The sequence below is a fragment of the Schistocerca cancellata genome, chromosome 1 (assembly GCF_023864275.1).
Source record: "Schistocerca cancellata isolate TAMUIC-IGC-003103 chromosome 1, iqSchCanc2.1, whole genome shotgun sequence".
In the NCBI taxonomy this organism is placed as follows: domain Eukaryota; kingdom Metazoa; phylum Arthropoda; class Insecta; order Orthoptera; family Acrididae; genus Schistocerca; species Schistocerca cancellata.
In genome coordinates, this window is record NC_064626.1 from 121,358,977 (window position 1) to 121,384,187 (window position 25,211).

The following is a 25,211-nucleotide window of genomic DNA, read 5'->3' on the forward strand; positions in this document are numbered from 1 at the left end:
GTTCAAACCAAAACACACAGGAAGTGTCTCATGGATTTTTGAAAGCAACCATTCTGGAACAGTTTATGCTCTTACAGTGGGGTGATTTGGCAGTATGTATGAACTCTGTTACTTCTCACAATAGATTCATAAACAACTGTGATATCCTATCTGAAGTACACTACGAAATTTATTGTGGCAGTCTCTTCTTCCTTTTCTTAACCTCCCTCTGTCCTCTAGAACTCACTGCACCATCTAATGTAATTAGCAAAATTACATCAACATATCTGTAACTTTTGTCCAACATTTTATTTTGGCTAGAAATAGCCACAAGAAAACTGTACAGAGTGGCAATTTTGATTCCTGTCCTGGCACCAGTGCCTTGGAGCAGTGGATGTTGGGGGTAACTTCACAAATACCTAGTCTGTTTGCACCCCCCTCTCTCTCTCTCTCTCTCTCTCTCTGTGTGTGTGTGTGTGTGTGTGTGTGTGTGTGTGTGTGTGTGTGTTGTGTTTGTGTGTGTGTGTCCTGATTCAGCTGTTCCAAGATCACAAGTAGATGTTCTAGTCTCTCCAACAACTGTATGTAAATATAGACAATTTCATTTATGGGCTAGCAGGCAGAATATTCTGCCTGTTATGCCAGCACTCTTGAATGCAGAGTGTTTTATTAGGTTAAGACTCTATACAGTGTTTCTGGTGCTACCATAGGTGAATTATTCTCAATGTGTGTTAAAAGTGACAAGGACACCCACATAATAGTTTGTGGCGACTATTAACTAGCCATAAAAAAGTTCCAGTTCCGATCTTATTAAAGACCTGCATAGTACTGACTTTTGCATCATTTTCTTGAAAGAAAAACACCTGACTGTGCCATATTTTTTCCTTTCCTTGAGAGCTGATGGTGAGGGCGGGGGCAGGCATGGGCCCCCCTTGCCCTCAGGTATTGGCACCCTGAGTAGTGGTGTTAGATACAAGACTTGTGAGATTGAATGTACAGAACATGAAACAGAATAGAGCATGCAATTAATGAAGAAGTTTGTAACTGTGCTGAAGAGTTTAAAAGATATGGAACTAGTGAAACAGCGTTACACTAATATTTAAACACTCTGCCACACTGTATCAAATATTTTATTTTTTGACTCCATATTACATTTGTCATTTATAAATTCATTTTTCTGCCAACTTAAAATAGTTTGTGCTCTATTTAATGAAAGCTTTTTCTTTTATTAGACGATTCAAAACTTGTCTTACTTCACCAGAATCTCTCTCCACCAAGCAATGTGGAGCAATGAGTATTGTAGGAATAAATAAAGTTTTACATTTTTAACGTGCTGCATCCTAACAGCCTGCATTTTGTAACTACAGCTCATTGATAAATTAATCACATATTGCACAATATGCAATATAACTATAAATATATTTATCTTATATGTATTACTTATTTACAATAAAAATATGGCTTAGGACTACTCCTTTAGACAATATTTACACACGTTAGATTTAATATTATACAGAAAATGTACAGTAACATTTATATAATTGTATGCAGATAAAAAACAAAATCTTTGGTTTTGAGAAAGTAACATTATTTTTGATCTTTTATAAGAAAAACAAGATAACTCATTAATCTTCTAGTGCTACATTGCCAATATAGCATCACATGAAGGCCACTACTTGCCCATTCAAGAAACTGCAAAATCAGTTTTAATCCTTTATTTATCTGTGTGTGTGGGGCATGGGGGGGGGGGCTAAGGGAAGGGGGAGAAGGGTGTGTAGAAGATCAAAATATTGTCGAGCCTTTCAATTGTTTTAATAATTAAATGCAACAGGCAGAGAAAATAAGGTATATTACTGTGAGAGGGAGGGGGAGGGGGATGAAGGAAGGTAAGCAGGAAGGGGCTGGTGGAAGCAGCAATGAGGGTAGGTTATGTGACAGCTTTTTTTTTTCTTTTGGTTTCCTGTGTGATCTACTTTTAGTATACAGCAAATGTATTTTTCATTGTTTCAACTGAAATGATAAGTATATTTCAAGATACAATAAGCACTCAAAAACATAGTCGCCCCAAGCTGAATGACATCAGAATGTCTGGTACCCAATTTCTCTCAGGTCACCCATAGGGCACAAAAGATTTTACAGTGTAATTGAGGACAAATAATGTAGGCCCTTCTTACAAAGTAGCATTTGTAAAATACTACCAAGGCAATTTAATTGTGAGCACTTTATCAATACAGCAAATGACTAAAGGTCAGACCTACTGGTACTTCAAAAAGAGCTTGTGGTAATTTACTTATTACTAAATGACAGCATTATTGTATATCTACATCCAAAAATAATTATATATAGCATTGAGTGCTTATGACTTTTCTTATAAAATGAAAGTAACAAAAATAAAAAGGAACTCAACATTTTTTTATGTTATGGGATTTACACTAACAACATTCAAAATATTATCACATTCTTTATAAGACTCGCAAGGCTGGGGTGAAGAGCTACAGCGGTCCTACACAGTCACACCAATCAAGCTGAGAAATTTGAGTTTTACGTGTTTGCCAACAAGCTCCATTATCTTTAACCACTCAATTAAATGATTGTCTACATTATTTTACTGCATAACAGGAAAATAACATTGCCAATAATTAATTTTATTGCAAAGAAATTACTGCAAACAGCTCTGGTACCCCAGTGTGATTGGAAATGTTAGGGATTAGATCTCTGAAGATGTCCCAACAATGGCAACAGCTTACAACAATACTCAATATATTACTCTGAATATCTACTTTGCTATCCAAAATTTACTATTACATTAATAAAATATTACATATTTGACTATCTCATTTTCTCTTTGTATGTTTCTGAGTACATCTTTGTAACCTGTGGAGTATACACATATTCTACAAAGCACTTTAAAGTCTTGCACCCTCATGACTAGTCAACAGCAACACAGACATCAACTGTGCAAATTATCCACTATTCTTATGGCACTGGACAAAAATGACATTTGGAACAAGGGTATAGCTGTTACAACAAATTTTAAATGCCACTCTGCTTCTGTGGGCAAGTTGTACATCACAGCCACCACAAATAGCATAAAAGGGCATCAACGATAAGGATGTCAGTGCACAGTGAATTTGGAGTATTAAAGTGAGAAGTGAAGAGGCCTGCATAAATTTAGTTCCTCACAAAAGCTATATTTGAGCCTTACTGACCACAATAAAAATAGAGCTTTCTCAAAAATGCAGTATGACATGTTGCACAGTTGCTCAACAGACTCAATCTGATAACATGTAAACAAAACTGACAGGGAACATCCCCTTTCGTGATGGCTGCCCTTCCACTTCACCCTCCATCCAGTTCTCATCATCTGTCTGTGTATTGGTTACAATTATCACCTCTCCTTCCTTGAAGGAAAGTTCATCATCGTTATCGGCCTCACAGTCGTAGAGCGCACGGCAACGGCGGGGCGCCGGTGCAGGGATGGCTGTGGACGTTGTTGGCTGTGTGTGACAGGATTAGTATTAGTTAAAACACAGTAGCAAGCACATTCTATTCAAACACACATTCAGGTTTTTACATTAATTGCACTCAGAATACGAAAACTAAGAATAATGTTTCAAAATGTATTAGACAACATGAACCAAAAAGTCTTAAAACAAAATCGCTAATTCATACATGCAAGAATATAAGAACATTATTTGCGACAATTCTGCAGTCATCCACTACAACATGAAGCTGCATATATGCTTCCTATTTTTTGTTTTGTTTCACTACATTTCTGCATAAAATAAATGTTGCATTGATCCTGTTAACAAAGCTGAGCTGCCTCACCGCATTCTTGATTCTTGCTAGTCAGGACAGTACTATTTCTCCAGACTCATTCACTCTCTCTCTCTCTCACTCTGTCTGTCTCTCCTCTCTCAATAAGTAAAAGAGAGTTGATGCATGGTGTTAGATTCTTTACGTGACTTTCTTTGTGTTCTGTGTCACCTTGTATTTAAGAACATTCAGAGTTTCTTACATTATTTCAAATAGGTCTTTGGGTATTTTCTTCAGTAATAATGTTGTCATTATTGACCTCCTTGGGGAATCTATGACTCTGATATATGAGAGGCTACACTTTATGCCTATGAAATAATTTGGTTTTATGTGAGTAAAGTTGTTTCCCATGTTACTTTTATTATGATGGTGGATAATTTTATGGGACTTGCATTGTAATCTATTAATGTAATAATCTTTATGCTCGTGGACAGTCCCTTCTGCCACATGTATTTGTTGATGCAAACCCCATAACCATGTTGACTTTAGTACATTGCTATGATTAGTCATTATATTTGGGAGCCATGGTGGAAACGGTACTAATAATATTAATGATTCATGTTCAGAAGTTTTGTCAGTGGATTACTTAATTTTACATGTAAACATTTCAGCCTGTTTGCAGAGCACCTGGGATTTCTGAAATTTGATGGATACACCATATTCTTCTATTATTTTATTAAAATGCAAATTTATATGTGGCCTTCCATTTTCATGCATTCTCTGAAGTGTGCATGTGTGTGTATCAGCACTTATTAACATGGCCAGATAATTATGAACAACTAATGTGTAACGAGACTGAATAGCATTCTTAAAGCAAACAGGGAGAGAAATAAAATTAGCTGAATATAAATGCATTAACATGTCAAACACTGTACATGTGTTTTTCTAGTTTCCATTTTCATCTTCGTGGTGTCATTGCAATCTTCTTATCACAGCATATTAAATGGATCTGATATATTTCTGATCGTAAAAAACTGAGTGAGGTACGTTTCTTTAAAAATTAAACCTTCTGTTATGAGTTTTCTGGAAAACCAGTGAATCACTTTCATAATAAAACATAATTTGCTGCTTATTTATCAGCATGGACCAATTCTGTCTCCTGAGTCAAACACAATGGAAAATCATTGATGTACAGCAATAGTACAGCACAGGAGTGAACCCTGTTGAGCTCCCATGCAGATGATGTGACGTTCTTCAATTTAAACTGTTTTAACTGCAAAACTATATAATTAACTCTCTTTAAATTGTACTTTGTTCTAATGCAATCTTAGATTATATAAATAATTGCTTAAATTAATTTTTCCAAAAATGTTATAGCTCTGCACAATAAATTGAATATGAGTACAGTTCACAACATTTAATACTCCTATTCAGGTTTCAATTACGCAGCAAAATACAGAAAGCCAATTCTTTGAATACTAAGACATGGTAATTCTAAACTACAGGCACATATATGCATTAACAACCAATGAAAATATGTAAAGCACACAATAAATACACATTAATGACCAACATGTGAAAAAGATCTAGCAACAAGATTACTGCTGAGTTTAGAAATGAAAAGCTAGTCTTCACATTTCTTAGCCAATTAATTACTCATGTATACACTCAGATGACACACCACCCTGGACCACAAATGACAAATAAAAGACTTTAGAAATTTTTCCAATGGGGAACAAAATAATTATTTTTTAAATATACTGTTTATAACACACAGTCTCCTTAATATAGGTGATTAATATAACACACAAAATCAAATGGATACTAGGATATAAAGTCATATAACAGAAAATCAAACAATGGAAAATCCAAGATGGAATGTAACAATGTCAGAAAATGATAGGTAGTTGATACCCACCATATAGCGGAGATGCTGAGTCACAGAAAGGCACAACAAAAGCTTTCGGCTAACAAGGCCTTTGTCAAAAAACAGACACCCCCCCCCACCCCCACCCCCCCACACACACATGCCCATAGTCTCTGGCAACAGGAGCCAGACTGTGAGAAGCAGTGCATTATGGGAGAGGCAAGCCAGTTTGGAGTAAGGAGGAGGCTGGGGTGGGGAGGGGGAGGGAGAGGGATAGCAGGGTAGGGATTGGGGTGGTAAAGTGCTGCTGGGAGCATGCAGGGATGAGGTGGAGACTAGGGCTGCTAGATGCAGTCAGAAAATTAGACAGAGAGCGGAGAGAGAGAGTAGCAGGAAAGGAGAGAAGTATAAAGACTGGGTGCATTGGTGTAATAGAAGGCTGTGTAGTGCTGGAATTGGAACAGGGAAGGGGCTAGATGGGTAAGGACAATGACTAATGGAGGTCGAGGCCAGAGGGTTATGGGAATATAGGATATATTACATTGAGAGTTCCCACCTGTGCGAATCGGAAAAGCTAGTGTTGGTGCATACTGAGCAGCAGGGTAATCCAGTTGTTTCTTGCTCACAGTTTCTCAGACAACCATGCAGACATACAGCTTGTTGGTTGTCATACCTACATAAAATGCAGCACAATGATTGCAGCTTAGCTTGTAGATAACATAACCGGTTTCACAGGTAGCCCTGCCTTTGTTGGGATGGTTGATGTTTGTGACCAGACTGGAGTAGGTGGTGATGGGAGGATGTATGGGACAGGTTTTGCATCTAGTTCTATTACAGGGATGAGCTGGGAGGCTAGAAGTTGGGAGCAGGGGCTGTGTAAGGATGGATGAGGATACTGTGTAGGTTCGGTGGGTGACAGAATACCACTGTGTGACAGGTGGATAGGATAGTGGGTTACACATTTCTCATTTCAGGACATGACGAGAGGTAGTCAAAACCCTGGCAGAGAATGTAATTAAGTTTTTCCTGTCCTGGGTGATACCAGTCACGAGGCGAATGCTCCTTTGTGAGCAGATGCTGGTACTTTGGGAGATGTTGGGTGGCTGAAAAGATAAGGATGGGAGATCTGTTTCTGTACAAGTTTGAGATTGTAATTACGATCTGTGAAGTCCTCAGAGAGACTCTCAGTATATTTCGAGAGGGACTGTTTGTCACTACAGATGCAATGGCCATGGGTGGCTAGGCTGTATGGAAGGAACTTCTTGGTATGGAATGGGTGACAGCTGTCGAAGTGGAGACATTGCTGGTGGTTGGTAGATTTGATATGGACAGAGCTACTGGTATAGCCATCTTTGAGGTAGAGGTCAACATCAAGGAAGGTGGCTTGATGGGCTGAGTAGGACTGGGTGAAGTGAATGGGGGAGAAGGTGTTGCGGCTCTCGAGGAATGTGGATAAGGTGCCCTCACCCTCGATACAAAACATGAAGATGTCATCAATGAATTTGAACTAGATGAGGGGTTTGGGATTCTTGATATTTAGGAAGGATTCCTCTAGATGGCCCATGAATAGGCTGACATAGGGCAGTGCCATGTGGGTGACCATATCTGTACCCCGGGTTTGTTTGTAGGCAATGCCTTCAAAGGAGAAGTAATTGTGGGTGAGGATTAGTTGGTCGTGGTGACTAGGAAGCAGATGGTTGGTTTGGAACCCATTGGGCATTGGGAAAGGTAGTGTTCAATAGCAATAAGGTCATTGTGATTAGGGACATTAGAGTAAAGGGAAGTGGTATCAATATTCATGAGTACAGCATTGTGTGGTAAAGGAACAGGAAGTGTGGAGAGTTGATAGAGGAAATGGTTGGTATCTTTTACATAGGAGGACAGGTTTGATATCACTGTGACTTCACGCCAATTTCAGTTGGTTTTTGCATTTTACAATCAACCTACTCCCTTAGATTTCATCTTGCTTCCCCTTATTTCATCTGTTTCATCCTTCCGTGATTTTGCACAAGTGTTTTTTTTTTTTTTTTTTTTTTGTTTTTTTTTTTTTTTTTTTTTTGCAAATTCCTTCAGATGTTACTCTAAGTTTTTTAGTTTTTTTCCACAATCATGGATCCTTGCTCCTTCCATCTGTGTCAATACAGAAAAGGTTTCTTATCTTTAGCCAGAACCCAGCCCCACATACTGTTCCTGCATTGTTGCATGGCTCATGGAATCCCTGCAAGTGGTCTTATCATCAAATGACCCATCTCCTGCTGCCACCCTTTCTTCCACAATAACCTTCATCTGTTCAGGTTCTACTAGTCCTTAGCTCTCACCAACATAGTACTGCAAAAAGATATCAATCAGGCCCAGAACTCCTCTCGATCCATAAAATTCTCCTGCTATGCGATCCCAAATTTCTGGATCCCATAACACACACTGAAACTCTTGCCCTCCAGGAACTAGAGTAACATGCTCAATGCCACATCAAAAAACTCTCCAACCCGCTCAGTTCCTACTCCCGCCTTGGATTACCACTGTCTACCATCTCTAAAACAACCTCCAAACCTCCCTCACGTCCCCTCATAGCTGACAAACCCTGTCTCACGGACCTACTACAATTACCCAATACTCCAAACTCCCTGTCACCACCACACAGAATCCAGATCTTAAACAGACCCATAACACAGCCATGAAACTTCCCTTCAAAAGCCTTAGCCATGCAGAAATATCAGCCCCTTCCAAAGGCCTCACCTTTTGCCCCACTCCCAAATTAAATAATGCTGGACTTGTTAAAGACCTTCTCTCCTTCTCCTGGTCCATACAGTGGAAACAATTTTGCATCACAAACCCTACCAATCAGACTCAACCAAAGACCAATGTTGTACCCTGCCTGACTCAGTTCAATCCTCCATCCAACTGTGATCCACCCCCATTGCCCCCAAATCACTCCCTTTTAACTTTCCAGAATTTCTTAAATTCAAACCTTGCCTCACCATCATTCCCCATATCCCTCAACAAGCAAACTAACCTTACATCTGCAGAATATCCATGATCCACCCCCTTAAAACTGATCCTGACCTTATAGTCCTACCTGCTGACAAAGGCTCCACCACTGTTGTTTTGAACTGCAAAGATTACCTGGCAGAAGGACTCTGCCCAGCTGTCAGATTCATTCACTTACAAGCCCTGCCACAGTGACTGCATTTCAGAAATCCACCAGAATCTCCAGTCTCTCCTCAAATCCTTAATCCCATCCCAGAACCTCTCCTGGATTCCATCTCCCTTCTCGCCCCTAACACTCCCCACACTCCTACCTACTACATGATTCCTAAATTCCATAAACCCAACCACCAAGGAAGCCCCCTTATGGCTGATTACTGTGCCCTCTCTGAGAGAATCTCTGCTCTCGTAGACAAACACCATCAGCCTATTACCCAAAACCTACCCTCCTATATAAAAGATATTGACCATTCCCTCCACCGAATCTCCACAGTTCCTGTTCCTTTACCGCATAGTGCCCTGCTCATCACTACTGATGCGACCTCCCTTTACACTAACATCCCTAATGTCCATGGCCTTACCACTATTGAACACTATCTTTCCCAACGCCCAATGGATTTCAAACCAACCACCTCCGTCAGGGTTTCGACTACCTCTCGTCGTGTTCTGAAATGAGAAATGTCCTACTCACTGTCTATCCCACCCATCCCACATGGGTATTCTGCCGACCAATGAACCTACAAAACATTTAATCCATTCCTACACAGACCCTGCTCCCAACTCCTTGCCTCATGGCTCATATTCCCATAACAGATCTAGATGCAAGGCCTGTCCCATACAGCCTGTCATCACCACCTACTCCAATCCGGTCACAAACATCAACAACCCCTTAAAGTCAGGGCTACCTGTGAAACCAGTCGTGATCTACAAGCTAAGCTGTAATCACTGGCTGCATTTTACATAGACATGACAACTAAAAAGCTGTCTGTCTGCACGAATGGCCACTGACAAACTGTTGCCAAGAAACAACTGGACCACCCCATTGCTGAGTACGCTTCCTGACATGACATTCTCCATTTCAGTGACTGCTTCACATCCTGAGTCCTCTGCACCAACACCAGCTTTCCTGATTCGTGCAGGTGTGAACTCTCCCTGCAATATATCCTATGTTCCTGTAACCATCTGGTCTCAACCTCTGTTAGTCATTGTCCTTACCCATCAAGCCCCTTCCCTGTTCCAATTCCAGCACTACACAGCCTTCTATTCCACCAATGCACCCAGTCTTTATACTTCTCTCCTTTTCTACTACTTCCCCTCTCTACATTCTGTCTAATTTTCTGACTGCATCTAGCAGCCCTAGTCTCCACCTCATCCCTGCATGCTCCCAGCAGCACTTTACCAGCCTCCCACCCTTAACCTGCTATCCCTCCCCCTCTCTGTCCCAGTCTCCTCCTTACTGCCACCCGGTTGCCTCTCCCAAAATGCACTGCTCCTCGCAGTCTGGCTCCTGCAGCCAGAGACTGTTTGTGTGTGTGTGTGTGTGTGTGTGTGTGTGTGTGTGTGTGTGGTTTTTTTTTTCTTTTTTCTATTTCTGACAAAGATCTTGTTAATCGAAAGCAAACTTTCTGACAGTTCTTTGGTGTATCTTTCTGCGACTCAGCATCTCTGCTACGCGGTGAATAGCAACTACCCTTTTCATAATATTATTACATGTAACAGAAAAGATAAATAAGGAAATTATCTGTACATTAATTACTTATCATGCAGGAGAGTATGCATCTACTTAACTCCTTCCATGATTTGTAAGAAAACAAAGAAGATTAGCCTCCAGTAATATTCAAAATGTATTTATTTTACAGTTTTAAGCACAAACCAACACAGCATGTACAAAAATGATGAGGCAGAACAACAAAGAGTAACATCAAATCAAAATTGACATGTGTGCAGTTAAATTGCAGAGAGCAGTTTATCTAATGAAATAAGGTTTTGGGTAAGGCACAAAGATGGAGGCAGGATAAAACGGAAAACTCTGGACTGAGAGTGAGCATTAAAATTTAATGAAGGCTAATACTGATCACTCATCATTTCTCAATACTGTTAAAATAGACATATGTTTGACAGCTTAAACAGTAATTTGGGTGTAAAAGGTCACCTTTTACAATTCAGAAGAGGTCAATGCTTTTAGCAGAGATAAAATAAAGGTAAGAGCCTATTTAGTATAGGAGAAGTAGATGAAGTTCAGTTTGTTTGCTACCATTTGGTAGGCAGGAGGCTTCCTTAAGCCTTGTGCCACTTTGTTTTTGTTGCACAGTAATTTTGGAAACATTTTTCTGGTAAAAACAAAAAATTTGATATTTCTGGAACTAAAGTGTCTGTTACAAATAGCAGTAAATGAGAAAATCACTCAAGAATTTTCTAAAAGTCAAAACACACAGCAATTCTACAGTGATCTTTTCAAATTTGAGGAGAAATTTACAGAGGTCACTTAAGCTTGTATATTCACTGATGAGCCAAAAAATTTGACCACTCTCCTCTGAGAGATTGAATGCAACCTGGTGGCAGAGCAAGCATGTGATGCAATAAGGAAATTATATGAGTGGAGTAGAGACAGATGGAGACACATTCTGGTGCTGATATGGGGCACAGACAGGGAAACCCACTGACAGGAGCAGCTTTCACAGAGATGGTGTGGTACCTAGCAACAACCACCACAGAAATAGTGAAGTTGGTCGGCTGTTCGTGAGCATCCACGGAAATGGCTGAAAGATTATGAAGCCACGAGTAGGTGTTAAGGTGTTGGACACCCACACCTAGTCACGGTATATGGAGGTCAGAGGCTTGCCCACTCTGCAAAGCAGGAGAAGTGACAATCTGTGGAAGATCTGATGACAGAGTATCCCTTCATGCTTGATGTCACCCCAGTGGTGATGGCATCTTCCAGTAAGATAACTGTCCACATCATGTGGCTATAATCACACTACAGTAGTTTCAGGAGCATCTTGCACCCACAACCTTCTGGCCTGCAGTCTATGTAAACTGTGTCATCTTTGTGCAGACATCCCGAAACGTATCAAGGACTGGTTGAATCCATGCCATTTATAATCACTGTAGTACTGCATTCTAGCAACACTATTATGCAGGTAGTCAAATGTTTTGGCTGATCAGTTGGCACTGAAACATGAATTTCATAAGTACTGTGACTAGAATTTTGCCAAAATACGAGGGCTATCCAAAAAATAAAGGGCATTTTGGACTATCACAGTGGTGGGCTGGGCTATAGCTGCCATCTTGGTGCCACAATGTTCCTTTGTTCAGTACACATCCATTGGTGGTACTGTGACGTCTGCGTTTCTGCTGCTTTGCTTTCTGTAATGTGATAAAATGTGCACTGCAACAGAAAATCCCCCCACTTATGAGATGCATTCTGTTGTTAGTTTTCTGTTGGCAGAAAACTGAAAACCAACTGAAATTTATTGTGACCTCTGTGATACATAGGGAAAGAGAATGGTGAATGAAAGACAAGTGATACATGATGCCTGTTTTTCAAACAAGGCCATACCAGTGTTTACGATGAAGACCACAGTGGCAGGCCTAGCCTTGTGATTGATGAACTGGTGATGAAAATCAATGATAAAATTCTTGAAAATCATCGTTTATTGATTATGGAACTTTCACAACATTTTCCCCAAATTTCATAGTGTTTGGTGCATGAAACTGTGGCAGAGAAGCTTTGGTAAAGTGTGATTCTCTTGTCCATGCATATAATGCTGCAGCTATTTCCGAGACAACATCGTGATTGTTCTGTGCAGTTTGAATGTTTCACTTCAACACTGTGATGCAGATCTGAAAAACTATATTATACACTGTGGGAAATGAACTGTCTGAGGACTGAACATAGCATCCTTTATTCACATAGTTTGAAATGATAGCTCTAATACAAGCAGCTTGTGATTGGATAGTAACTATTTTAAAAGTTAGTAAAGCCTGATGTATTCAGAAAGGAGACAGCATTCTTAATGTAATTTACTGAATAAAATTTGTTTAATGTAAAAAATGTTTACTGCCCAGACCACCTATAAATAAAACCTGATCTATATCCTTGTGATATGTCAATAATAAGTGGCATGACCAGAAAACAAGAGCACGGAGCCCCTGCTCTACATTTTTTTTTTTCCTTCTCATGAAGTTGGCAGGCTACAAAATTCAAGCAAAAGGTGTTTAAAGTATAATGTGTGTCCATTGGCTCAGTTGGCTGGAAACTCTTTTTGTAATGCAGAGTCGAAATGAGTGTGTGTATTCTAAATCCTGCTAGCTGTGACATAAGGCGTGTAACATGGTTTCTCTCGGGGGTGGGGGTGGGTGGGTGGGTGGAGGAGGGAGAAAGAAAGTGCTGGTCCAGATTTTTATAGAATCAAAACTGTTTATGGGAAAGGTATGGTGAATCGTGCTAATACGCATGACTGGTGTCATGAATTTAAAGCTGGTAGAATGATATAATGAGCAAAAGAGTGCCCATCCTCAATCATGACTGATGTGACGTTGAGCAAGATTTGAGAAATGATTTATGGTGACCACTGACTGACTTTGTATGAGATGAACACAATGTTTCTGGATACCTCCAGATCTCATCTGCATGCAGTCATTACTGTAAGACTTAGATTTCAAAAATTGTGTGTGAGGTGAGTACCAAAACAGTTCACAGATTTGCACAAAGTCAACAGCAATCATCTTCATGAGAATTTTGCATGCAGTTTGAACTGGGATGTGACTTGATTCTGTTGTGGCTGATAGCAAAGTGTGGATGGCCCACTACAGCTCTTTGATAAAAATACAGCACTGCATTGGTGACCTCGATATTAGCAAAAAAATCAAAACTGTTGTTTTGGCCTGAAAAATCATGACGTGTGTTTTGGGACCAAACAGGATTCTCCTTACTGAAGCAATCAATGCTGTGCACTATTTTGAAACCCTAAAACAGCTACAGTGGGCAATAAACGACAAAAGACTAGTAGTGCTAATAAACAAAGCATGATGGTTGCATGAAAATGCACATCTGTACATAACCAGTGCTACAGAGCAACTCTTGGATTCATTCCCCTGGGACATCACAGCCCTGATCTGGCACCTTCAGATTTTCATCTCTTTGAATTTTCCTGTTTGTGGGAAAAGGTTTTCTATTGACAGAAATTAAAACAAGGATAGCAATGGCAAAAGAGGCGTTTTATAAGAAAAGGAGAATTTTCTGCAGTGGTCTGGACAGAGAACTCAGGAAGAGACTCATAAAATGTCTTGTGTGGAGTGTTCTTCTATATGGTGCTGAAACATGGACTATGAGGAAGAAAGACAGAGAAAGGCTGGAGGCTTTTGAGATATGGACGTGGTGGAGGATGGAAAGAATAAGTTGGATGGACAGAGTAAAAAATGAAGAGGTATTGAGAAGAGTGGGAGAGAAAAGACAGTTACTAGATGTAATAAAGAGAAGAAAAAGAAATTGGATTGGGCATATATTAAGAAAGAATGATGGACTGATCAATACAGTTTTAGAAGGTTATGTAGAAGGGAAAAGGAAGCGAGGAAGGAAGAGATTCCAGATACTGGATGACATGATGGACAGTACAACATACAGCAGATTTAGGAACGAAGCAATGGATCGCAGAAAATGGAGAGGCAAAGGACCTGCTAATATAGCAGATAACAGATGATGATGATGATGATGATGATGATGACCGACAATGAGGTCGACAGTGCAGTCTGATAATAGATCAAAGTGGCACAGGAGACTTGTTTGAGAAAGGTACCAGATAGCTAATTCCATGGTCCACAAAGGGCATTGAGAATGAAGATGATTACATTAAAAAATATGTTTGATGTACACATATGAATTTGTAAATTTTTCATGACTACCAAGTGGTTATAATTAATGTGCAGATACTCACACAGTTCCACTGTGGGCTGTAATTATTGTCTGGCAGCAAAACTTGGTAAATCTCCTTATGCATTAATGAGAAAAAATTTAAGATAGAAAACAAATTAGTTCCAATTGTGTACACCAAGTGCAAATCTGGTGCTGTACACTGCTTGGAAGACAGTATGACATGCACACTGTCACTTGACAAGCCATAACGAGAGTGAACAGAATGGTGATCAAGAAGAGAGACCTTGCGCTGTTATTGAAACTGTTTTATGAGGATGGCAGCAACTGCTGTGCTGCACTGAAGAATACCACTGACTGAAAAGTCTGAGGAGAGGCTTGACATCATTAAATGGTTTAAAAAAGATGATAATGAAATTTGAAAACGCAGGTGAGCTTGGTGTGGTGCCTGGAAGAGGAAGGTGTCCTACCCCAGAGGAAGTTATTGATGAGGTTGCTGTTGCTGTAACTGAACATGCAGCATGTGGTGCTAGTGCTAGTGCTAGTGCAGTGACATGAGCATTTTCCATCCCATGGCAACAGCACAGAAAGTTTTGCAGTCTACTTTACACTGGTATCCATACAAGATCCAGATGGTGCAGCAACTGGAACCTCAGGATCTGTGCAGCAATGCTCTGAATTTGGCCTTAAGTTTCTGGCATGGATCAAAGTTGATGACATGTGGCCAGGCAATATCTGTTGGAATGACAAGGCACATTTTATGCTACAGGGTGCAGTGAATACACAGAATTGCTGGATTTGGGATACTGTTGTACCGTGTGTCATGCATGAAGAGCCATTGCATTCACAGTATGTGACTGTGTGGTGTGGATTCTCAAGCACCTTTATCTTTGGTCTATTCATTTTTGAAGAGAATACACCAAGGGGGCCTGTCAGGTGTACCATGATGCCTGCATATTATCGAGTTCTCCCTGTACAGCATATGAATCCCACTTTGGAAGAGCACAACTGTGTGGAAACCACTGTTTTCATGCAAGATGGGGCAATACCTCATGTTACTCGCCCCATGAAATGTCTGCTTCAAGGAACCTTTCACAAATGTGTTATCTCGGAGGCTTTTCAGGTGCATGGGCTACAAGATTACCTGATCTGAATCCATGTGACTTTTGGCTCTGGGGATATCTAAAGGAACACATTTACCAGGGACTCATTTGGTCTCTACCTGATCTGAAGGCCAGTATACAGGATAAAATTGCTCAGATACCACCGGAACTGCTGCAATTGATGATCACATCATTTTACAGATGCAGCATCTCATTGACATCTCCAGTGCTCATATTAAACACTGTGTGAGAGGTGGGTAATAATAAAATCAACATTATGTCTTTCTCACTCATCTGACATTTTCCGCCTACATCCTGTTCCAAACCATTACAAATGGAAACCTTTATATACTTTTTTGTTGCTGTCACAGTTCCAGATTTGCACCTGGTGGCCAAATTTGGAACTAACTTTTCTTCAGAGCAAAACACATTAGAATATCTGCAAGTTTTGCTGCCACATGATAATTACAGCCCACACTGGACCTCCACGAGTAGCTGCATTTTAATTATAACCATTCAGTTTATTGTCTTTTCGATTTTTAAACAACTCTTAATTTCTGGACATGTCTCATACCAATTTCTTTCCACAATAGCTACTTGTATCAAACATATGCTCCATCCCTATTTGAAATATATTATCCATTTGCATCTCAGTCTCCATATCTGTCTTGGTTATCACTTCATTCCAGTTCAGTTTAACACCTACCACACCTAACTCTTGTTCTGTTGTAACTCTCCATCAGTGAGCTGATTCTGTGTTTGGCATTTCACTGATAACTTTTTGTTCTACACTTATCATAATACCAATGTTACTACAGTTGCCAAAACATTTTGAAAGTTGAATATCATATTGCAAGAGGTAAATATATAATAACAATCAAAATAATTGGACATTAAAAACTGTAATTAAATCACACTCATAATAGTATTCCTGGAAAAACTTGAGTACCCATAGATGACACAGACACAGTCAGAAAACAAATGCCCTGTGTTTCAATTAATTCGAAAGCTGGCCGGAGGTGGGAGGGGGAGGGGGGGGGGGGGATAAATAAATTTGTAGACTCTGAACATCAACGACAGATTTTTAAAAAATTGGTCGCTCTATACACGGAAGAGGATGTAGGAAAGGTAAATACAAGCATCCTTGTGCCCCCCCCCCCCCCACCACACACACACAAGAGAGAGAGGAGGGGAGGGGAGGAGGGAAGAATCCAAACACAGACCTTACAGTTGTGTTTATTTGACTTTTTAGTGTATAAAACTACATTACACCTAACAATGACATCAATTTCTGCTACTGGTCTATGTTGCTTCTGCAAGAGCCTTTTCCTACTGTTATTGCATGACAACAGATACTGTGAATGAAATGGCAGTAGTGGAAGGGTTCAAACAAGCCTGTTTTAACCTACAATGAATAACAGCTGCATACATACTAGCTAATGATGTAGAAAATCAGCATCAACAACATGAGGCATTATTTTCTGCCATCAGAGATATTTTATCTCATTTATTTGGTGTAAGGGAGCATGTCAGTAAGGCTGCTAAGTTATGGCTGCTGATTGTGGCCATTTATACAGCAACCACCACTGTCACAAAAATAACAGAAGTAGCAAGTGACAGTGGCAGAAAGGAATTGTCTTGTCTCATATAACAGCTCACATAATATCTAATTAAAGAACAGAATGTATATTAATCAAAGACATAAAAGATATTTTAAGTACAGTATTTAGTTTAGAGGCAACCTTGAAGACCGACTCAGTAGAGAATATTTGCTTTCTTTTATGATGTTTAGTATAATGCTGTTGTTGTTGTTGTTGTTGATGATGACTGAAAAGTTAACAGTACCCTAATGTCCAACAAAGATCCAACAGATTTCCATGAATAACATAATATGTTAACTTTGCTTTAGTGAAGAATGTTGAGAGTGCTGAACATACAGACCAAACTCATAGGAACTGTTGCTGCCAAACTCAAGAATATTTATCCAAGTTAGTTAGATCTGTTTTTCTTGTCCCTACCCTATTACAGGCAGGGCCACACGTGAGACCAGTCATGTCATATACCAACTCCATTGTAACTTCTGTACAGTCTTTCATTTAGGTACAACCAATATCCAACTGGAGTAACAGCAACCAAAAAACTGTGAAACAATGGCCAAGAACAAAAATATAACCCAGTATCAGATGTCACTGAGCACAACATGCTACACTTTAATGTCTGTTTCACTTTCCCCAACAACCAGCTTCTCTTAAATTCTTAGATGGAAATTGTCCTCACAAGACAGTGATCGATCCCACAATCATCTGGGCCTGTTAGTCCCTATGCTACACCCAACTCTACCCCATCCCTCCCATTTCACTCAATTTGTTTCACCCGCACTGTTCTCTCTCCTCCCTCAATTTTGTGCCACACAAAACTTCCGCTATCTGCCCCAGACGTGCCATGAAGTCATCCATCCTTCCATCCAACTACTCAATGTTGTTCATCCCACCTATTCCACAGTAAGAAATCTTTTGTGTGTGTGTGTGTGTGTGTGTGTGTGTGTGTGTGTGTGTGTGTGTGTGTGTGTGTGTGTGTGTCTGTTGCGTGGCTGGGTGGGTGGGCGCACATGCTTTCTTAGGCCTGAAGATGGACAGTCTCTGAGAACTTGGCAAACACGTCAATTTTTAGATGCCTCAACCATATGGTTGGTGGTTACGTAAAGCCTAACTTTGGATACCTTGCAGGTAATTAAAAAAAAATAACCAGTTGAATGTCTGATGAGTGTTCCACTACATTAATTTATTACTATTATCAATGCCTGTGGTCTTGAGAAGGTTCAGCTGAGCTACAGAATTTTCATATTAATTAGGAAAAGAACTGATTGCACATTTCAAATTAGCATGGAAAACCCGTCAAACCTGAATACAGTGAGTACAACAATACTGGTTGTCACATTAATTAGGTAAAGAACTGATTGCACATTTCCAATTGGCAAGGGAAACCTGTAAAACTTGGATTAATGAGTACAACAATAATACTGTAATACTGATTGCCAACATTCAGGTTTTCACTACAGGAATACCTGGCTAACATATTAAAAACCTTCCAAATGGGGATGTGAATAGTACAGACCTGTTACCAGTCTCCTGAGAACTTTCTTTTTTTATTTCATGTTCTGTTTCTGCAATACTGTGTCTGGAAACAAGAGGGACTTTCTCTTTTTTGAAAGGAAGATGCCACAGTGCAGTTTCAGAATGACATGTGTAGCTAGTGGCTGAGGCTACTTTGATTGCACCCAGCATTGAATTTGCAGCTTTTCTGAACTATTGGTGAGGAGTATGTAACAACTTGTTTTATTGAGACAAGGCTCCTCCATGCTCTACTGTGAAGCCAGTTGAGCCAACAGTTCTCTCTCCATTTCCTGATACTGACCAGAATGATTGTTTCCTGTGAGCATTTGCTCAATCCCCACACTATGGTGATTGTCTTTGCTTTCCAGACACCTATGATGCACCACAAACTTTGCTAAATCTCCAGTGCCATGCCTGAAGCTACTTACTGTTCTCTAGATAACTTTTATCAGCTTTTCATTTTGTGAGCCTAGCTGCCATTTCAGCCCCTTTATTCTGGCTCAAGAGACCTTACTCAATATAGACCTGTTTCGTCAGTAAATCTACGTCTCTTTGCCAAATTCCTGTCAGCTTTTTCTCTCAAAGTCGCTGTCTGATCCTTGTACACTGCCTATCTATTTCTTTGTCCTTGGAACAGTATAGTATTTAAAATACAGATTAAAATGTTTATGTATGTGTAGGTCTCTCTCGCTAAGTGGAGAAGAAAGTGAATTGGTATCGTCATCAACTTTCTTTATGGTATGTGGCAGAAAAAAAAACTTGTAGAATACAACTTCCTAACAATATGTACTGGGAGCTTGGTGCAAGTTTTATATCAGGGGAGAAAGATGAGAACAGGTAATGGCTTTTATGCTGTGATGAAACAAATAAAACTGAAGACAATGTACCACTTACTGTTATCAATTTACACTGTGTAGCAAGAGTTACTTTTAAGGACACCAGAAATGGTTGCTCCTCACTCATAACAAGCAACTAGTTCCCTATTTTTTGCTGAAAATTAAATAGCAGTATGGGATGATACAACAAGCGGATATGCTATTTTCTTCAGTTTGAACAAAATAGATTCCAATAATAAAGTTGTAAGAAGTAAAGATAACAAGATTTAAGATTATGTTAATTTCTCAGTTGATATTTTTCTCCAGAGCTAATTACTACACAATCATGTACACACACATCACCCGTGCAACTAAGCAGTTCATTCAAATGAGACAATATAGGGTGTGTGTGTGTGTGTGTGTGTGTGTAAAGAATATTCTATATGGGTGTTCTGTTACCTGTACACCTCCAATTATTTATATTCCACCATGGACTTTCCATTTCTATATTTAGATTTCAATAATAAGTGATTATTGACGTGATAAAGTACACAGTAACACAGGGAAAAAAGCATCAAATGAGTTACTCATTTCCATAGATTCTTTTACAGCTCAATACTTAAACACCACAGACAAACTCAATATGATACCACAAACTGACACACACTGTTATAGACACAACCCACTATAACCTCCACACACTGTTCTAGACACACACATGGAAAAAAACAAACAATCTGTTACCTTAAATTTCTTTCCCTCAGCGCATCAGTGTGTGGGTAAATCTATTCAAATAAAAATTAATATATAATTAATGCAAACTAGAGTGTTTTAACAGACATAAAAGCATGTAGGTATGTAAAAGGAGGAGTGTTTTCAAAGAAATGTATTACTCATAATGATCAAGATTACATGCAATAGCATGCCGTGCATATTAGAAAGCAGTTGTCTTCACTAATGATAAATAGGATATAGTTTTTATGGTAGCTTTAGGATCACATTTCAAAGAAATACAAAGCATTTCAGATCATTCTTTTAACATCAAAAGCAAGCAAATGACAAAGAAGCAGCTCTGTTTACCAAATTAATGTGGAGATCACTTTCTTCGGCATAGCTTTCTAGCCTTGACCTTTCTTTTTTCTGCAAATACGAGCAAGTGTGTTAGTATTTTAACTGACAGTGAAGAAGCAAGAGAGAAATCTGAAAAACTAAAAGTTGTCACTCTTTAGCACTTTATCAGAAATTTATTTCCTAATCTACATTTTATGCTTTAAGTTTCTGTTTATAGTTAAGTGAAGCTCAATAACAATATAACTGCATGTATGTAGCTGGCTTAGTCATGCCTCTACAGCACTGGAAAGTTTAAGAAACTTTTCGAGGAAAGGTTACAACAAAGGAATTTATCCAAAGCACCAACAAGTATCAACAAATAAGCAGATTGTTTCCATTAAGTTACATAATCATTTAACTTTTTTATTCAATTAGAGCAGAGAAGTTCTTTCTCTTCCGCTGCCAAAATTAACTTTGTTGCCACAAAGTACATATTAAGCCTGCAGAACTCAATAAATAGGTCTGACAAGAAAAGCACAATTAAATAACATTGAACCAGTGCACAAAATACTGCAGAATATGTATATATCATTACCAAGTACAATGGGAACAACAATGCATAATGCCAAATATACAGTCCATATGTAATTCATATTTATACACCCAAGTACTAAAATAAAATCTTTGTGGCTGGCAAAAAATCTAGATTGGGCTACAAGTCTTTATATAGCATAAAACTAAAAACAATAGTTTTGAGCAAGGGTATGTTTAAAGCAGAGCAAATACATCAGCAGCAACTAAATAAAACTCAATACTGCTAGATCATATGGTTTGTATAAGCCAATGCAGTTCACTTAATTAGACCATATAAAGGAATTCCACAATCACTTTTCCTTTCTGAAATGTCCACATATCCTCATCATGTTGTTGCCCTCTCATTTTACATTATTTTAGTGAATCCCAGAAAATATTCCCACTCAAAAGCACTGTGAATCCCCGAAAATCTTTCCATTCGAAAGCACTGTAAGTCCATCTTGGTGACTACCTTACTTGTACTTTTGGCACTATCTACATCTACATCAGCTGGCTGGTGTGGCCAAGCTGTTCTAGGTGCTTCTGTCTGGAACCACGCAACCGCTACGGTCGCAGGTTCGAATCCTGCCTGGGTCAATGATGTGTGTGATGTCCTTAGGTTAGTAAGATTTAAGTAATTCTAAGTTCTGGGGGACTGATGACCTCAGATGTTACGTCCCATAGTGCTCGGAGCCATCTGAACCATTTGAACATCTACATCTATACTCTGCAAATCATCGTGACGTGCATGCCTCATTGTACACGTTATCAGGGCTTCTTCCCACTCCATTCAAATATGAAGTGCAGGAAAAATGATTGTTCAAATGCCTCTGAGCCTGCTGTAATTATTCTCATTTTATCCTCACAATCCCTATGTGAGTGATATTTAGAGTGTTGTAGTATATTCTTGGAGTCATAATTTAAAGCCAGTTCTTGAAACTTTGTTATTAGATATTCTCGGGATACTTCACATCTATGTTCAAGAGTCTGCCAGTTCAGTTTCTTCAGTATCTCTGAGGCAGTTTCCCATGGATCAAACAAACCTGTGACCATTTGTGCTGCCCCTCTCTGTATACGTTCAGTTTCCCCTGTTAATCCTATTTGGTACGGGTCCCACACACTTGAGCAATATTCTACACTCTGTCGCGCGAGTGATTTGTACGAAATCTAAGCAATCTCCTTTGTAGATTGATTGCACTCCTCCAGTATTCTACCAATAAACCAAAGTCTACCACCACATAAAGACAGTTTTTAACTATGAGCTTTAACATACGATTTCTAAAACACTGTAGCTGTGTAATAATTTTGTTTACACTAGATGAAATAATTGATAATGATTTAGTTTTCCAAATCCCATATGTATCTTCAAATATTATTAATACATTTAATTGTATGAGGTGTGATCAAAAAGTAATGGGAATTATTGTTTTTCTTAAAGAATCTTTATTTATTCATCAATGTTGTCAACTTTGTCCCCTTCAAAGCAATGCCCTTCAGATATAACACACATGTGCCAGTGCTTTTCTTAGTTTTGGAAGCATTTCTAAAATTAACTTTTTGTTATGGTGTTCAGCTCCTTCAGTATCCTGCTTCTTTTTTTTTCTCATCAATGGTAGCAAAACAATGTCATTTCATCATTCTCTTCAGCCTCAGGAACAGAAAGAAATTGTAGGGGACCATGTCCAGCAAATAAGATGGCTGAGGCAACATAACAGTTCTGTTTTTTGCCAAAAAATCACTAATAAGCAGTGAGATGTGGGTAGGAGCATTATCGTGGTGGAATTTCCATGAGAGTTTTGCCACAATTCTGGTCATTTTCTTTGGATTGCTTCAAGCAAATGGCACATAACTTCTAGGTAGTATTCCTTATTCACTGTACAACTGTAAGGCAGAAATTCATAATGAACTATCCCATTGTAATTGAGGAAAACAGTGATCCAACTTATAAAATGTTTTCCAGTCTTGGCTCTTCAGGCAGTTTCCATTGAGACAACTGAGCATTCATTTCAACGTCATACTCATACAACCATGTTTCGTTGCCTGCTACAACCTTCTTTAGACGTTCTGGATCATTATCAATTTACTCATAAATTCTGGAGTGATGTCTATGGGGTGTCATTTTTGATCAAAATTCAGTAATGTTGGAACAAACTTTGCCACTACACGTCTCATGCTTTAAATATAAGAAAAACTAGAAAAACGTACTTGGCCAAAATCATCAGCAACCTCTATGACGGTGATTTGGTGATTTTCCAGAACCATTTTCTTTACTTTTTCTACACTATCTAACCAATGTGCTACAGCATCATGGCAGTCATCATCTACAATGTCTTCACGACATTCTTTGAAATGTTTATACCACTCATCAACTCCTGTCTTACTCATAGCAGATTCGCCAAAAGCCACAGTCAACAACGCAAATGTTGTGCTGCACTTTATTCAATTTTTCAAGCAAAACTTATTGCAAATTCATTGCTCCATCTTTTTTGAAAGCAAAATTCACTGAGCACTTAAAAATGTGTATAACTTTTTCGACTGTCAACAATAAACTAAGTACTGAAAGCAGCTGAAAATGAAAATATGCATCAGTAACAGGCATACCAACAATATAAAAAAAGTTTTGAAAATTGGATGTATAAAGCCCATGAAATTCAAAAATTCCCATTTCTTTTTGATCGCACCTCATACATTACACTACCTCTCTTACCAAGACCTAATACTGAGCTCTTTTAACATTAAGCATTTTTTGTAATCTGCCACATGTATCTATATCGGAAGATGTTTCACTTTACTAGCACTTATTGATTATCATTTTACATCATAAAGTCATCTTATCTAACAAATATACTGTGTCGGCTTAATGCAGCTGTCTGGCCCAGCAGTGGAACAATGACATCAGCCAGTCATTCTGTTTGTGCTGCCCAAGCTCACTTTGTACCTTCACCTTGCCATTGGTTTCTCTCTATTCTTCCCTCCCAACATCATTTTCATCTTGACTGACAAGTGAGCATTAGCCAGATTTGATGAGGATGGGAGTGTAACATCACTGTGGCCTGTTTCCAGGGATCATGCCTCAGATCCAAAATGTCAAGTACTTTAGGAAAACCACAGGAAATCTGATTCAGTGTAACTGGATGGTGGTTTGAACACAGCTACTCCTAAATATGAGTGGGTTATCTAATCACTGTGCTATGATATGAGTGATATCCAAGTTGCTGCTCTCACCAACCAAATTAGTATTCCATCACTGACCAAACCATAAAATATATAATGCCTTTCCCTGCTCATAAACCATCATCATATGGATCATGTTCAGGTTGATAACTCAGTTGTGTGACCTGTCCCACATACTTAACCATCACCATGTACTGCAGTGGAATTGCAGGCGTTTCCCATTGCTATAGTGTTCTATAAGGCTAAGACAGTCTAAAAGCTGTCCATCCACAGGAATTGCCACTGCCTAACTATGGCTAATTGAAAACTCTATCATCTGGTTGCAAAATGTGTTGTGCACTAAATCAGTGATGATTTCAACAGTTGCTTCAATAGACACATCACATTTATTTATTTATTTATTTACATGCCAAGTTCCATAGGACCAAATTGAGGGGCAAATCTCCAAGGTCATGGAATGTGTCAGTACATGAAATTACATCATAAAAGAAATAAAAGATAAAAACACAATTTTTTTGAACCCATAAAAGTCAAGCCATAAGCTTAAGTAAATGCAATCAACAATATAACAGAAGAATCAGCTTAATTTTTCAAGGAACTCCTCAACAGAATAGAAGGAGTGACCCATAGGGAATCTCTTCAGTTTTGGTTTGAAAGCACATGGAATACTGCTAAGATTTTTGAATTATTATGATAGCTTATTGAAAATGGATGCAGCAGTATACTCCACACCTTTCTGCAAAAGACTTACAGAAGTCCAGTTTCTGCCGAATATTAACTGAGTGAAAGCTGCTTATTCTTGGGAATAATCTGATATTGTTAACAAGAAACAACAGTAAAGAATATGTATACTGAGAGGCCAATGTCAAAATACCCAGACTTGAGAAAAGGGGTCAAGAAGAGGTTTGCGAACTTACAGCACTT

At 39.0% G+C, this 25,211-nt stretch overlaps 1 protein-coding gene across 7 annotated transcripts in view; it reads right to left on the reverse strand.

Moving 5' to 3' along the window:
- Positions 1–1,711: 1,711 nt before the first annotated feature.
- The window catches only part of LOC126166701 (arfGAP with SH3 domain, ANK repeat and PH domain-containing protein), a 304,337-nt gene continuing 280,837 nt past the window's right edge, over positions 1,712–25,211 (reverse strand). For 4 of the 7 annotated variants that reach the window (XM_049920429.1, XM_049920425.1, XM_049920428.1 and 1 more), the window contains 2 exons: positions 20,571–20,630; positions 1,712–3,476 (listed from right to left, as the gene is read on the reverse strand). In XM_049920429.1, the coding sequence (XP_049776386.1) occupies positions 3,252–3,476; positions 20,571–20,630 (285 nt within the window). In that variant the 3' untranslated portion in view covers positions 1,712–3,251. Of the gene's footprint in view, positions 3,477–20,234; positions 20,276–20,570; positions 20,631–25,211 lie in introns of all 7 variants that reach the window. The other 3 variants (XM_049920424.1, XM_049920426.1, XM_049920423.1) reach the window with 3 other exon arrangements.